Source organism: Uloborus diversus, chromosome 10, assembly GCF_026930045.1.
Source record: "Uloborus diversus isolate 005 chromosome 10, Udiv.v.3.1, whole genome shotgun sequence".
Taxonomy (NCBI): Eukaryota; Metazoa; Arthropoda; class Arachnida; order Araneae; family Uloboridae; genus Uloborus; species Uloborus diversus.
In genome coordinates, this window is record NC_072740.1 from 136,900,182 (window position 1) to 136,916,906 (window position 16,725).

The 16,725-nt window shown below is 33.9% G+C and overlaps 1 protein-coding gene across 1 annotated transcript in view; it reads left to right on the forward strand.

Moving 5' to 3' along the window:
• LOC129231291 (centaurin-gamma-1A-like) overlaps positions 1-16,725 on the forward strand; it is a 361,060-nt gene that overhangs the window by 305,208 nt on the left and 39,127 nt on the right. Inside the window, exon 6 of the mRNA XM_054865578.1 lies at positions 7,561-7,695. Coding sequence (XP_054721553.1) covers positions 7,561-7,695 — 135 coding nt within the window. The remainder of the gene's footprint in view (positions 1-7,560; positions 7,696-16,725) is intronic.

Genomic DNA, 16,725 nt, shown 5'->3' on the forward strand with positions numbered 1-16,725 from the left:
ATTAGATCAATCTGGATTTCTTCTTTTCACTTTTTTTGTTACTTATTAGTTACTTTAAATGCACTGTACTTTAGCTTGTGAAGATGCCGTTTAAAAAAAAAGGAAAAAATTAATTGAAGTCCTTTTAGATATTTATGCGGCTAATAAGGAATACACTTTACACAACCATATTTTTTAGTTTAGTTGGTTCAGGGATATTAAATTTATAATTTTTTTTACCCCCGAACTTATTGTATGTCCCCTAAATGAAAATGATAAATTTTTCATCAAGCTTCAAAAATTCCTGATAACTATTTCAGTTTCATGGCTTAAAAATTACAAATTATTTTACAATTTCATTAATGCCAAGAAAAACTCAATAAATTATATCACTCAAAATAAAAATTGCGAATAATTAAAAGTGCTTTTGTTTGATTCCATGCTGTATCTCTTCTGTTAATTTTTACACTAGTATAATTGTCGTTATCGTTTAATTACTTTATCCTTATTCCTAATAGCATGCGTCCCAGGTAATGCGTTGCGGAATTGCTTTTTTTTTTTTTTTTAAAGGGGGGGGGGGGGGGGGTCAGGGGCTGTTATAGCTAACGTTTTGTTCGCCTGTGTCCCAAGTTTTGTCTCCCACGAACGACAAGCATTGTTGTGGTGCTTTATTGTTGTAAAATTTCATCACACTTTTAAAATCCATTCCAACTTCGAATGATTCTGTCTCCGCTTTTTTTTCCTTGAGTTAAAATTTAGAGTTGAGTATATCAAAACTTTATACAGATTATACGTATGGATGAAATCGAATATTAAATGGGGACGCGATCTTTTCATGCTTTTTAAAGTTTTTTTTTTCTTAAAATAACACTTTAGTATAATTAAATCGATTTTTCAGAAAAGGCTTTAGTCCCACTGATGAAACATTTCAGGATTCAACGAAAAGCTTTTATTTCATACTGTTTAAGGCTTTCACGGCCGGCGTCAATATGGGGAGATAACATTTCCGGGCTTATTGGCCGTGGTCTAATTGGAGTAGAAATTCCAGACGTTTCGGCTTGCTTTGCTGCAGCCATCATCAGTGGATTGTCTCACCAAACTCAATCCACTGATGATGGCTGCAGCAAAGCAAGCAGAAACGTCTGGAATTTCTACTCCAATTAGACCACGGCCAATAAGCCCGGAAATGTTATCTCCCCAGCTTTTATTTCATTCATAAATGAATTAAACTGCAGAAGAATTTTTATGATTAATCTTATGACGAATCATTATTTCACCTGTAATATATCATCTGAAACTCTAGTTTAGAGTGATAAAAATGAAAATCAAGTAAAACTGATTTATGATAATTGAAAATATATATAGCTTTGAACCGTCCGTTGGTGTTTTAAACTCATAAAAGATGAATTTTCACACAGTAAAACTCATTGAGAAGAGATAAAATGGAAGGAGTGAAGACTTTCATTCATGAAACCAAGACTCCAAGTCACATAATAGATTTTAAAGCAAATCATTGGAAGACTTTGACTTGTTTCATGCAAAACGTGCCAACCATTTGTTGTTGTTGAGTCACGTGACTTGGGTCTTTGGGTCAGTTTTTGCAAAGCCAATGATTGGATTTGCTCCCTCCAATTCAATTCATGCTCTAACGTAAACCTCTGTCACATCTGTTTTAACATTCGTTTTACTGTTGCAAAATCCCGGTCGCAAAGGATAAACGAATATCCTCTCAGAGGAAAGTAATGAGCAATCTTGTTAAATTTCTTCAGTACAGTCGAGTCCCGACATACGCGAGGGATGCGTTCCAAAACCCTTCGCGTTGTGGAAAAGGGTATGTGTGAAAACTTTTATAAATATACCCATACTATTAAAGACACTTGTAAACACCACCTCAAACTGTTAAAAACCATTTCCTAACTATACATTACTGTTTCTCAAATAAAAAATTGAATTTTTATTTATTGTATTTAAAAAAAACCGTTTCATTTAACATAAAAAACTGCTACGATGCACAAAATCAATGATCAATGGGAAAGGAAGACGGAAAATAAACCACTACGGTACGTACATTATATAGTAAGAAAAACAAATGCACTATAGTTGTTGAAACTTTCTTTTTATCTTCACAAACTTTAAATGAAACAGCGCTCTTAGGTGTCATTATATTTCATCAACTTTCCCATATAAACTGAAAAAAATAAATGGAAAATGAGGAGTAGTTATTTGTATAAGCGATGTTTAGACTAGTACTGTGTGGGAACTTCCGCTCTCAGTGATGCCAGAGAGATGAAGATCCATTCACGAAAAAACCGCGATTCCTTTCGGAAAATTTTCATGTTGCGGGTGAAGAATTCGCGTTAGGATTAAAATTCTTTACCGGGGAAAAAATCGCGTTATAGCCATTTCGTGTAAGTCGGATCGCGTTGTAGCGGGAGTCGACTGTATTGTTAATTCTAGAAAAAGTCTGAAAGCGTACAATTTCTTCAGTTTTACGGGTGATGTTAATAAATTCCGTAAGAAATTAGCAAATTTCCTTCCGATACTTTTCTGTTTTACTTCTACCCAAGTCTGCCATTTCGAATTTTTCCAGACGGGAGGGGGGGGGGGGATTTTATCCGAAAGCAACAAAAATCGCATCCTACAAATAAAATAATGTTTCAGAGTTTGGGGGGAGAGGGCAATGGCTGACCTTCCTATATGACGGGCTTGGGTCTGCCTTGGTAATGCTAGTGTGAAAACGTTACTTGTTTTTACTTCATTACGCCAAAAAATCTAGTTCTTCTCTGATCCTGCCATATTCACTACAAAAAATGTGACCTACGCCCTTTCTGAAATAATTGTCAACGTTACTCATGCATCAATTTTGAGGTTATTTATTCCTTTTAAAAATACCCAGAATCACAAATAGATGTGTATTGGTATTTTGTAAAAGCTAATTATGAATTAATAATTAGCAGTTGCCAATAAATAGCATTATCTATAATGAAGTCTAATTAATTAGCAGTTTAATGAAAACTGATAAATGTGGTAGTTTTTTTTTTTTTTTTTGAGGCAAGAACTTGTGCCCCCTCCAAGACAGAGTCAAGACTGTGCCACTGAACTCGGGGATGGTCAAATGGATATTTCGGTTATCTTTACGTTCGTGGGAAAACATAGTTGCGTACGAACGTGCCGGAAAGACTTATCAGGACTCATTCAGGGATGAGAGAAATGGAAATTTAGGCCGACAAATTGAGTGAACATTTGTACGTGAGTACAAGACTCTCTTTACTTCATACAAGAAAGTAAAAAGAATGTACCAAAAGTACGCAATTAAAATTTAATGAGTAATTTAAGTAAGGTAACTGTCTCAATGTCATGGGTGGAGTTAGACATTTGCGCCTAGGGGGCTGAGCTACATTCAATAATAATAATAATAATAATAATAATAATAATAATAATAATAATAATAAATAAAAAGCACCAAAATTCAAAAATGGGTAGAACAACATTGTGTACAGTCAGAAGACGGAGGCAGTGTAGGGGCGGTACATCCGCAGAAATATTCCGAAATTGAAGATTCTAAATCAGTTTTTATCAGTCTTTGATGGTGTCAGGAGAAGAAAATCAAAGAGGGGAGTTTTCAAGGTTGGAGAAATTTTCAAACTTGACGTCAAAAAATTTAGGCAATTTTCAATAACGGTAGAGGAAAAGGGGCTCTTCTAGGAAATTTCAACATTAGACTCTGAAAAATGCAATTTTAGCTGAGAGAGGGAGGTGTGTCCCTTAGTGAAAAAAATATATATATATATATATATATAAATAATTGAAGTCTTTAAGACGCAGTTATAGACTAGTTTTGGTGCAAGGGATCTAGTAGCTCTCTCTCGTCGAAATAGCTCTCAGTCATCTAGTGGCTCTCTCTCGTCGAAATAGCTCTCAGTCATCTAGTGGCTCTCTCTCGTCGAAAAAAATTCGACATTAGAATCTTAAAACCGCAGTTTTCTGCTGTATCTGGTAATCATAGAGGAAGGGTGAGGGGTTTCACTTCCGAAATGATTTTCGAAATTGAAGTCAATTTCAGGCTATCTTTGGAAGGAAGAGTTTCGAGGGACGCTCTCATTTAAATGCTTAAGTTATCTTTGGTGATGTTGAGGAAATGGGAAACAATCGAGGGTTCTCGCCGAGAATTTTTTGACGAAGTTTGAAAAACGAAATTTTAGGCCGTCTTTGGTATAGTTAATGAGATATCCTAACATCACCGAACACCAAAAGAGAAGTCATTGTTTAGTAATAATAGAATAAATAGGGTAGAGGAGATTTGGTGTTCCCTCCCGAAACCTTTTTCGAAACTGAAATCAATTTTAGGGTATCTTTGGAAGAAAGGAAAGGAGGATTCGCTCCCCGGAAGCTTTTTGTGTCTAATTTTTTTTAAATGCGATTTTAGTCTGTCTTTGAAAATATCAGGTAAGTAGTGGGGAACGGTAGCGATTTTCTTCGAAAGGTTATTGAAATTGAAATCTTAAAGGCGCAATTTCAGACTATGATTGGGGCTAACATTAGGGAAAGGGTGACATTCCGGGGACCCTTTACCAAAAGTTTTTAAAAATTGAACTTTTAAAAAGACATTTTAGGCTGTTTTTAATGATGTTTAGTAAAGGTTCAGAGTTTAGTTATCTATTCTCAGACAATTTTTGATATTTTACTTACTTAAGGTGTGGGTTGCTCTTCACTCACGACAAATATTTTGATTACTACCGCACTCCTGAAGTCGTCATTGCTTGTTCCCCCCGATTTTTCTGTGTTTATTGGTTTTAACTACAAGAAGCAAAGAAAAAGTGTGTTGGCTTAGCGTCCCCCAATGTCTTAACGGGTCCTGACCAAAATGTGATTCATTCTCTTCATCCAGGGATGATTTTTTTCTTTTGTATTCTTCCAATGCATTTATTCATTGCACTCTATTAATTATTATTTATGACGCCAAATAATTGATTTTCCGTTGTGTCTCATTAAAACAAATACGCATTTAAAATAACAGTAAATATCTCATTAGCCCTATTAAAAGTCCTTATATTAAGAAACATTTATCACTTGCAGCTGGTACCAAGAATACCAATATTCCGCCTTAGCAAATACCGTTTTTATGAAAATGCAAAATGGCACGAAATACCGTGTACCGAAATTACTTGTGGTACGGAACTTGCTAGCAGAATTTGATGAAGGTTTCTTACCTGTCTCAGTTAACCTGTCTAAAGTTAACCCTGAATCTGGGTTAAATTTGTAAAGTATGTCTCTTTTTTAAGTATTTGTTTCAGCTGAATGACTGGCGATAATTCAAGATATTTTTCAACTAATTCGGCTAGTTCAATCCCTTCTCCTTACTTTAATGCATAGTAAGGGGACATAGCTGCGAAGAAGAAGAGAAATGCACATTCCCAAGAAAAGTTATGGGTATTAGAGTTATTTTTAGTCTTTCAACATGAAATTAATTCTGACCACTATGACGCCCCTATTTAACGAGCTGAACAACGTTGCTGCCTAGACATTTTTTTACAATTGTGTTTCTAACAAATGTAATTTTACGGGAGTAGTTTAATTTGACTTCGATAGTGATTAAATTAAAAAGTTCCAAAGGCAGAACTTGGCAAATTTCTTGATTACAACTTCCTCATAGCTCTACCTTGCAATCATACAGCCCGATTTCTTTTACGCTTCGGATAGATTTCGATACTGCTTTCGACTCCGCCAACGTGACGAATTTAATACTAGATTGGTGAATCGGTGCGATTTCGTTCACGGTGATTGGTTGAAAACGACAAGGGAAGAAGTTCGACGTTACGAAAATCGCCCAGAATGTTTATTTCTACCCTGTGGAATAATGCGAGCCCATTCACCATGTTTGATCGCAATGTTTCGTTCTTATTTTTTATCTGTGAGAAATGCTTTTTATCTCTTTCAGCTCATAACTAACCTTTTGACTTAGAAGTTTTTAAGAAGGAGCAAAAATAACTGTTCATGAAGTACTATTATTGTTCGTCGAAATTTCGACGAAATTCGATTTTTTTAAACTTAAAAAGGGTGAGGGGGGGGGGGGGTCAAAACATAATTTCAGACTTAAGCTATGTTAATGAACTAAAGCTTTCTTAACGAAAAAAAAGTCTTCAAATATAGATTTTTGAATTCATGATTGATAATGCAATAAAATAAACTACGAATTTCAACCCGATTCAACGTTTTCATTTTAAGCATAGCATGTGCGTTAACATTTCTTCTGCTGTAGATGAAGGGAAGTGCCCCCCCCCCCTCCTTTCAGTGAAAGTAAAAGATGGATCCTATAGTAAGTAGTACGCAGCATTTTGGGGAGATTTGATAACGGTCATCGCAATGTTCAACTAATTATTGAATGTATTTTGTTTTAGATAAGTTTGGTTCTTTAAAAGGTAACTAACGATCACATTGAAGACAAACTTTTAAATTAAAAAATTTTTGGATCTATGAATACTTGAATTTCAAGTTTTAAGTGAAGGTTTCCTATTTGAATTAATTTTTACAGCATTCTAATCAATTCTTACCAGGAAACCACACGATGAAAGCAAAAAAAAAAAAAAAAAAAAGTAGCAATCGAAAGAGCATTGTAAACCATGTTTCTGGACGCTTAAACTATTTGCCCTCGTGTCCCCATAATCGAAACATGAGGTCTTAAAGTCTGCCGAAATTTTAAGAAAAGTGACCGAATTTTGCGAGTTCCTATGAGTAATAAAAGCCATCTTGCACTCAATTTGTAAATGGATGTAGAAGATGAAATTACCTGAACAATTTCTCTCCAAGTCTTTAAATTGGGCGCTTTTCTTAACATTTCGACAGACTTTGAGACCTTATATCTCGATATCGGGCGGACGAGGGCAAATAATTTTGGCGTCAAAAATATGTCTCAAGATGCTCTTTCAATTGCTACTTATTATGTTTTTTTTTTTTTCTGAGGCATTAATTACATGTAATATGAATTAATTATGCATATTATTTCCTGCTCCCTGCTGACTCTAATTATGCTCCCAGAAAATGATTTATATAGATCAGGTCAGATTTTCAACTAAAGCAAGCATATAGAGGGGAAAACATTTATTCAGAGAAATTGCTTTGAGAAAATGCTTTTGACTCCAAAAGATTAAAATTTGTGTCGTATTAATGTTGGTTTCATTATTTATTTTTTCAGTGCAAAGGTGTTTTTTAATTTCCTAAAACAAAACTAGCTTTGTTCTAACCTCGTTGCAATATTCTATTTTTTTTTTTTAAATTGTCCTTGGTGAAGATTAGTAATTAGTAGCTCTTATCATCTCCTGCAGAATTATGTATTGATAATATTGGTAAATGTTGTTTCAAGAACAATTAGCATGGGGGGATTTACCTTTTTATGACTTTTATTGTTGTTGTTAACTGAAGTGTATGTTTATAAGTTAGAAGGAAGTAGAAGTATTCATAAATACATTGAAATCCTTGTTTTTTCTTTATAGAAAAATCATCTTACTTTCAATGAAACATGTTTTCTTTTATATTTTAATTCTTAAAATCCTTTTTTTTTTTAACTTTAAATTTGTTTTGCAGATGCCATTAGTGAAAGTAATCCACGAGTTATTGATGACTCACGTGCTAGAAAATTAGCTAGTGACCTTAAAAGGTGTTCCTATTATGAAACATGTGCTACTTATGGACTCAATGTTGAAAGGGTCTTCCAAGATGGTAAGATATTAGCCTTTAAATGAAGAAATTTTAATGAATTCTCCATTAATTGCTGGAAATATGTTGATTATGTATAAGGGTGAAAATCAGGAAAAGTGCTAATTTAAGTCTGAAATGAATTTTTCAAGCACTTCCAACTAAAAACCAAAAAAAAAAAAATCATATAGTTATATACTTCTTCGCACATGACAAAATTTTGAGATTTTACTTTCTATGACATTGGAGTTTTTATTGCTTCTAAATCATGTCAGCAATTGTCCCACGTCTGAATCCCAAATTTAAAAAAAAAAAAAATCCTGTGCATTATAAAATATCACAGCAGAACAAAATACAAGATGAAGTAACGTGTTTTATGTTTATCTATGAGAATTGACTCTTGTGTTTTAGAAAAAAATGAATTTACATCTATAAAAAAAACGCATTTATGCTCTTCCCAAGTTTTTATATCATGTCTGGAGCCCAAACTTCATGGATGGTTATTTCTAGTAAGCACATTTATTTGGCTCCAATGAATTGAGCGGGATGAAGCCTTTTATGGGTTGTATAAGATGTGTAAGTCTTTTATGGGATCAAAAGTTTTCACTTCAGTTGTATAGAATTACAGGTAAGAATTGTCCAATACCTTTCTGTCACTACCAAATGAAGAACATGTCGATAGCGCAAATTAAAACGCAAAATAAATTAATTTCTCAAACCAATTTTGCATATTTAAAATTTTTTCTGCCATGAAAATAATAATGCATTTCATTTTTCGAATCTTTAATTAGCGATGTTCAGCAATCAAATTTGCGGAAAATTCTTCATTTCACTATAAACATGTCGGTAGAATATAAGTAGAAACCATTTGTTTCTGAACTCATGCGTGCGTTTGATGTTTTTCACTATTCTTTCTTCGTGTAATGAGTTTGTTGACTATCTCATGATTGAAAAGTAGTTAAATTTCTTAAAATATGTTTCTGAAACTTTTTTTTTACGCCCAAAATTTGACTTCTCAAACAAAGTTAACTCTACTTTTTCACCCTCTTTTCTTATTCATAAATATTCAGACCTTCTGAAATTCAGGCGTAACTACTGATCGAAAAACTATATTTTTGTTTTGAAAAAATAAATTTGTTAACTTGTGCGAATCCATCTCACCCCTTTCAAACTCTGACTGTCTTGATTTAGTTTTGTTTTTTGAGCTTGTTTTATGGTTTTTAAAAAATTTTATTTTATAAACTATTGTTCGAATTTCTATCAATTACAATTTTTATGCATTGTATTTTCCATCTATTAAACAGATATAGGAAGGTGAGGGGATCCATCAAATGATACCAAAGCCCAATTTCAAAGTAACTTATTTATTCACATTTGGATGATACAATACGATTACTCAGCTCTGCACATTTAAAGAAGGGGGCAATATTTGGGGGTACATTGAAGATAGAGTTCACACCTTGAGGGCACTATATGATATCACTAAAGCTCATACCTTAGAGCAGGGCCGGGTCTAATAGTTCTGCCGCCCTAGAAGATATCCCCCCCCCATTGAATAATAATATATTAATAAAATAAAAATGATAAAATTGAGAAGTGCTTAAAATTGAAGTGAGTTTCCAGTTAAATTCCAAAGTGGGTTTTGCATATCCAAGCTCTGGTACACACTTAAAATTATCTTTTTAAGCATTAAAGTAGTGCATCTAATGACTCTGAAACATATATTAAAATTTTCAAACCATTTTTAAATCACGCAAATTGCCGCCTCTAAAATTAAATTGAATTTTGTGCTAAATTCCAAACTATGTGTTGCATTACCAAGCACTGGTACACACTCTAAATTATTATTATTATTATTATTATTATTTTAGCATTGAAGCAGTGAATCTTATATGGCCCTAAAACAGATATTGATTCTTAAAAAAAAAAAAAGTTTCACTTTCAAAATTTGCCGCCCTAGGCAGCCGCCTAGGTCGCCTACCCCAGGAGCCGGACCTGCCTTAGAGGAGGGTCCTCCTGTTGCAAGGCAGATGAACATGAAAACTGAAGTACTCTTGCTTGTTTCAATCACATTTTTGGCCATAGCAGGCCTCAGCTTTCCTCAAAATGGCATCTCCTCTCATCTGGATAGGTTTTTTTCTCAGTTCTGTTGCAGATTTCTTGGTCACTCCTTTTGTGATGTAAACCTTCTAGCCCCCAGCTTATTTTCATCCAGGACAATCTTCTTTTTCTTTCTTAGGATCTTCTCTCACTCTTGTTGCCAACCCTCTCTCCAAAACTATCACCCCCAGACCAATCAGTGCTGAGTTGAGTTGAACATAGTGGATGGGGAAAAAGATGTTACAAAATTGATTACTAATAAAAAGATGAGTAAAAATCTGAGAAAATTAATTAATCATACAGTAGAGTCTTGAAAATCGGAGTTTCGGGAGTCCGAGGTTCCGCTTAATTCAAGGCATCAAAATTTTCGAGTTTTTCCCACTTGCTCTTAAGAATGCAGTTCTTTTCTTTTCTTCCTGGAATATCACTGTCATTTTTAGTCATGGATCCATCCACCTTTCTTTGTGCTCTTATCAGATACTCAAAGACATTAAGAAGGTGACTAGGGGTTGGTTTGAAATGGATTAGTAACCAAACTTGTTTTACAAGTCTTTTCTTTCGCTAGTTCCCTAATGTTTATTGTGTACAATGTGGTTAGGAGTCTTCTTTCTCAGTAAATATGAAGTTGCTCTGTCTATGATAACTAAGTTAGAAACTCTCAAAAGGTTAGATGCAGGCAAAACAATAAAAAGTGTTGCTTCTGATTTGGGTGTTGGAGAAGTAACCGTTGGTGAGTGGCGATGCAATCAGATCAAAACTGAGCAGTTTTGTTCACAGAAGTGCAGTGAGACACCAGCAGCAAATAGTAAAACAATGAGAACATCTGACTTCGAAAAAACTAGCGAAGCTTTAATTCTTTAGTTCACTCAACAGCGTAGTGAGGGAACTCCTGTAAGTGGTCCCATCCTTCAGGAAAAGGCTACATTTTTCAATCATGAATTTCAAGAAGATTTCAAAATTTCACAGCAAGTGTTGGTTGGTTAGACCAATGGAAAAAACGTTATGGTGTACGCCAACTGAATATTTGCGGAGAAAAACTCTTGGCAGATACGTCAGCAGTGCTTCCATTTCAAAACAAAATGGAAGAGATTATATTGACTGAAAAACTCACCCCTGATCAATTATACAAGTTGCAAGGAAACTGCTTGAATTTAAAATTGCTGCCTTCAAAATCGCTTGCTTCAAAAAATGAATAGTCAGCTCCAGTTCACAAAAAAAGGAAGGAGCGATTTAATATTTTAGCATACGCCAATAAATCTGGAACTCACAAAATGAAACTCACTGTTATTAGAAAATCTGCCATGCCCAGAGCTTTAAAAAATATCAGCAAAGAAGCCCTGCCAGTGAACTATACAAATAAAAAAAGTGCTTGGATGAATCAAGAAGTCTTCAAAAAATTGTTTTTTAAAAATTTTGTTTCAGAAACAAAAAATAAATTGAAACAAAAAAAATCTAACCTTCAAAGCAGTTTTATTTTTGGATAATGCACCATCTCATCCAGACGAAAAGGAGCTATGGTGTGGGGAAATCTATGCTTATTTTGTCCTCCTAATGTTACAAATTTAATACAGCCATTGCATCAGGTGTGCTAGAGAAATTTAAGGAAAAATATTGGTGCCACCTACTGGAACATTCACTTCACTCTCATGAAAGTGTTCAGAACGTTTTGAAGAGTGTTAACATGGGAGACATTGTTGATTGGATTGCAGATTCTTGGGAAGAAATTCAACCGACAACAACATGGGATCCCGTGGGATTTTGGGAATGGAAACCCTACGAAAAACGCTCTTCACTTACAACTCTCGAAATAACATTCGTTATCCCTGCGGGCTTTCCTGTCTATGAGTCACCTTCGCTTTGGCCACTTGCCAGCAGCTGTGGATGAAGAACCATAGAGGAGAAAAGAGGTTTCTTATTGATATCTCTGCTAATTAAAGTCGTACAAGTATCTCATCTAGCCAAGCATGTAGCCTGGTAAATGGCAAATCTATTCGATACCTGGTTGGATGCTCAGTCTTCTGTCATTAACCCGAGTAGTATTGTCATAGATAGATAGATTCAAACGTCAAACATATATTGATACAACTTTTAATATCTATACTAATATTATAAAGAGAGAGGGCGGGTTTTTGTGTGTTTATATGTTCGAGGTATCTCCAGAACCACTGCACCTATTTGAAAAATTCCTTCACTATATGAAAGGTGCTTTCTTACTGAGTAACATAGGCTATAATTCGAAAAAAATCCAATAAATAGTTCTTTTTTTTTAAATTCCAATTTAGGCCCAAATTTCATGTAAATTGCCTATTATTGGCTATTAAAATGGTGAAAAATTACTTGCACATATTAATATTATGTATCATTGAAAAAGGTAGAATTTTCTTCGTTTTAAACAATTTGTTTCAATGCTCTAACTTAATTACGGAGGGAGTAATTTGCGTTTTTAGCTCGAACTTTTTTAGGCTTACTTTAGCTGAAATTTAAGCACTGCTTTCTTCATTAAAGCTATCAATAAAAGTGAAGGAATTGTCCCACAGTTTTCTTTTTGACACTGTTGGAAAAAGCGACATTTTTACTCCAGATCTCTCTCGACCTATGATCAAAAAAATTAGTTTCTATCTTCAAAGGAAAAAAAAGTTACAAAAGTTTCCACGGTTATGCTTTTTGAATCCATTGTTTATTTCCTTACTTTGCATTTAATTTCTCAGACTTATTTTATTTCATGTTTCCATGGTTACGCTTTTAAAATCCATCTTTCGCATTTTAATTTCTTAAAAGTATTTTAATATCTGTCGTCATTGTTTGGAATGGTAATTTTGCATGGTGTTTTTTTTCCTTTTATTTGAGCCTGATTGTTGAATATATGTCACTTGACACAATTTTTATTCTCAAGGTAGGACCGGGCAAAGCCCGGCAACGCAGCTCTTAATATATAAAGATTTGAAAGCTACTGTTAATGTGACTTTATACCTTTTTGTTTGTTTTGCGAAACATTAATTATTGCAAAAGAAAAAACATCCGCTGTACTCACAAAAAGGCTGGGTTCCAGTAGCGTGGTCACTTGGCATGTTAGGCACTGAGCAGTTCAGTCTAGGATTATTGTTTTAAGGCAACTCTTAATGTAATTCATTGTTTTGGCGATTTGTTTTGAAAGAAAAGAAACTTTTGATTTGTTTTTATCCAAGTGAAATGTACGACATTTTCTTTTTTTTCTGACGATGATTATTGAATGTTCCACGGGATGTTTTTTTTCTTCATTAGACGGATCGATTATGATAGCAGGGCTGCTGGGCAAGTTTTGCGATGAACAATAGAGTTGCGGAATTATTTTTACGTATGAAAGATATTATTTATTTATTTATTTTTTGTTTATTTGGTGATATATTTTAACCCTTAAAGTGGAACGCCCCTCTCCCACTAAACTAGTCAAAAATGTCTGACCCACTGTAAAGAATTTGCTCTATTTGGACACATCGCATCCACACGCACGTGCTCCGAAAATGCCAGCTACCTTGTTGTCAACCCCCCCTTCTTTCTCATCAAGGTGGAACCCAAATTGACAGTTCAATGCACTGGTCTCGCCCTGTTCCTTGGAGATTTGAATCCTTTTAGCTATTCAAATACACGTTATCTGGATTTTTCCGTTTTGTTGTGGTTTGCTGAACAAGGAATGTTCTCAATTTCGAGCTGCCTGCTTCATTTTGTAGCAGTAGGGACTAAATTTTTCTTCGCACTTCAGGAATATTATTTCGCAATACGGTCTTCAACTTTTGCTGCAGAAATTACATATTAAAATTCCTTTTCAAAAAGTCATAGTTTATGTTTGGGCACATGCAAAATTTAAATTTGTTCAGTACCTACTACGCTACAAATGTTTATTCCTATTCAATTGTTTGCTTAGCAATTGTTTAGTTCAGTCTTACTAAAAATCAATATCATATGAGTATAGGTGAAAGAGGTACCTATGGGGAATTTTTTCCTTGTTTCTTTTTTTTTTTTTCAAAGAACGTTATGAATTTCTCAGGGCAAAAGTGTTCTAATGATAGAAGTATTTTCTTTGAGTCATGATCTTTATGAGATTTTGAAAGAAAATCTATTCAATTTATGGTGTTTGAAAAAAAAAAAAAAGAAAAGGCTTCAATTGTTCAAATGTGCTCCGATTGTGGCCGAATATCGTCAAGCCTGGGGCACATACGAACAAGATTTAAAAAAAAAGAGAGGACAATCATCATTTTTCAAAGAATTACATTGAAGAGTTTGTGACCTATACCAGGACTGTGGAGTCGGAGTCAGGCTTATTTTGGGGTAAAGGATTCGGAGTCGGAGTCATTCGAAACAGGCCTACTCTGACTCCGGGCTTCTTTTTTTCAATAATATTTACCGACTTTCTTTGCATTTTTTAAATAATTTACCACAAATTAGTTCGATTACAAGTATATAGGCCTACTAATAACAAAATAACTGTCTTTGGCAACCAGCAGACTTGATTGTTTATCATACTTTCTGTAATAGCTATTTACGCCGTCCCCTAGTTTGCTTGTTTTTGCACTCTCTTTAACTGATAGCAACTGTCATCAAACGGATTTGTTGCTTAAAGTAATCCCTTTCAAATAAAAATAATAACTAGCAAAAGGAATGTATTCCTTGAACAAGCCGGCGACCGTAGCTTGAGAGGAAACTTGAGGGTGTTCGGTAAATTCAAATAAGTGTTGGCGCGGTGAATCCGAAAAAGATCCGATAAAATATATAATCCTTTTCCTTGAGGGAAGGGAGGGAATTGAAAATAAATAAATTAAAAAAAAAGTCGGCGTCGAAGTTGGACGATTCAAAATCCAGGAGTCGGAGTCGAACATTTTCCTTCCGACTCCACTCCTCCGACTAGTACTTTGTTAGTTTAAATTGTACTGTAATGTGTCAAATACAAAAAAAAAATTATGAATTACATAACAATGCTCACTGTTAAATTTGAAAGTTTCGTAGTTTGTTCCAATCGCTGGAGACAAAAGAAAAAGAACCTATAAGACTGCACAGCCCAAGAAATATTTTATTGTGTTAAGATTATTTTTATTATACATTGCTATTAGGTTTCACACAGGTTATTAATGTTTTTAAATGATTTTAAACTGGATTTTTTGTTAATGTTTCGTGTTTAGTTAAAATGTTTCGTGCCTTTTTATTTCCTGTAGTCAGGACTAGATTAGCCTTTAAAATTAGGGAAAACTCGGTCTCATTTCAAGGCCCTCACTTTTAGCTTTTGGAAATTTTTCGAAAATTCTATGCACATTGATGCAAAACTTATATGTGCTACTAGTAATATTTACAAAAGTGATCCAGTAGAATTCAATAAAGGTTATTCCACCTTCCCAGCGAATTGAAATTTCGTACATTACACATGTTGTACTGCAATGCTCGACGAATAACGTAGTAAAGCGTTTAAATCAAATTTAACACTTCACAAAAAAAAAAAAAAAAAAGACATAAATGAGCATTATAGCAGAGTTGAACCAAATCCTATGCCAGAAAACATAACTTGTGACCACATTTTATTAAATGTATCCTCACCTTTTATTATTATTTATTTATTCCACACATTTTTATTTAGCATGCGGCAACGTTAGCAATCTCTTTAAAAATGCTTTTAAAAGCAGAAACTGTAATTGTTAATCACAGTTTTTTATTTATTTTCTGGCTCCCTAAAAATTCTGAGGAGAAGCTCAAGTTTTCCGACTTTTATGGGGATAATCTGGCCTCCCTGTAGCTGTTCTATAGCACAAAATTCTTGACTAATTATGTAGTAACAAGAAATAAAGAAATACTTAACTATACTTTCTGAATCGACAGTACAAAAAATAATAATAAATTATAATATTTTTTTCTCGAAAATTAATAATAACCTAACATTCATGTTTTAAAAAAGATACCGGAACAGCTCACATGAGCGGCGTTTGTTATGTGTTTACAAGTTCTCCATCTTCTACTTTAGGACTAACTTGCAATAGTAAAGAATTTTTAATTTAATAAAAAAGAAATTAAACATATAGTCATACATTTACGTAAATGTTCATCAGTGGCAGTATCGTGGCGAACGCAATGGGGTCCGCAATGGTGTCCGGCGGCCACCCCCATTATTTTTAGACCATCTCAATGATCTAAGCCCCTATCCCCTCGATTCGTTTTTCTTGTCTGTAAACCTATTTATAGCAGTCATCTCACTGCGTGCACTGTTAAAACCACGTAACAACGAAGTCAAAAATGCTTTCATTTCTTATATTTCGTAATTTACATGAATATGTAAACGTGGATATTCATCGTACAGCGTAAATTTATTTAGATTTGTAGTTGCAAAATATGAGGCAGCAAGAAGCTGTAAGAAGGGATGTAAGTTGACTTTTAAAGTTTCGAGTAAAACACGTTTAAATTTTAAATTCTAGATAGACTTTTAATTGATTTTTTTCTAAACTATGCTGTTTAGCATCACTAGCCAAAACTTCGAGTTCTATCTCTTGCCCCAAAACAGAAAAGAGGTTCTCCTACCATTTCTACTGATTATCGCCAAATTTTAAAATTTTGGATCTTACATACGTTTGTTTCTCACTGTTTCATAACATTTTAAAACTATTGAAAAAATAATTGATTGAAATCCTAAGATAGAAAACAAGTAACATTATTGTCTTTTGTTAAAAGCATACTTTAAGATGAAAGACTACTTTTCTTCAAGATTGAAGAGAAAGAAGATTCTGTCTTCATCAAATGATAGTTTTTCTTTTTGTTTTTAAATTTTGAAAAAAAGTAAATGCTCAAATTATTGTGGTTTTTGGTAATTCCATTAAGTGTTCGTTAAAAATCCCAAAGAAACGATGAAATTTTGCATATTTTTCAAATTTTCAGGAACGTTACCGGCTTTGATATCAGATTTCAATTTTCTTTTCCGCTTCAATTCTTCATCAATAACTG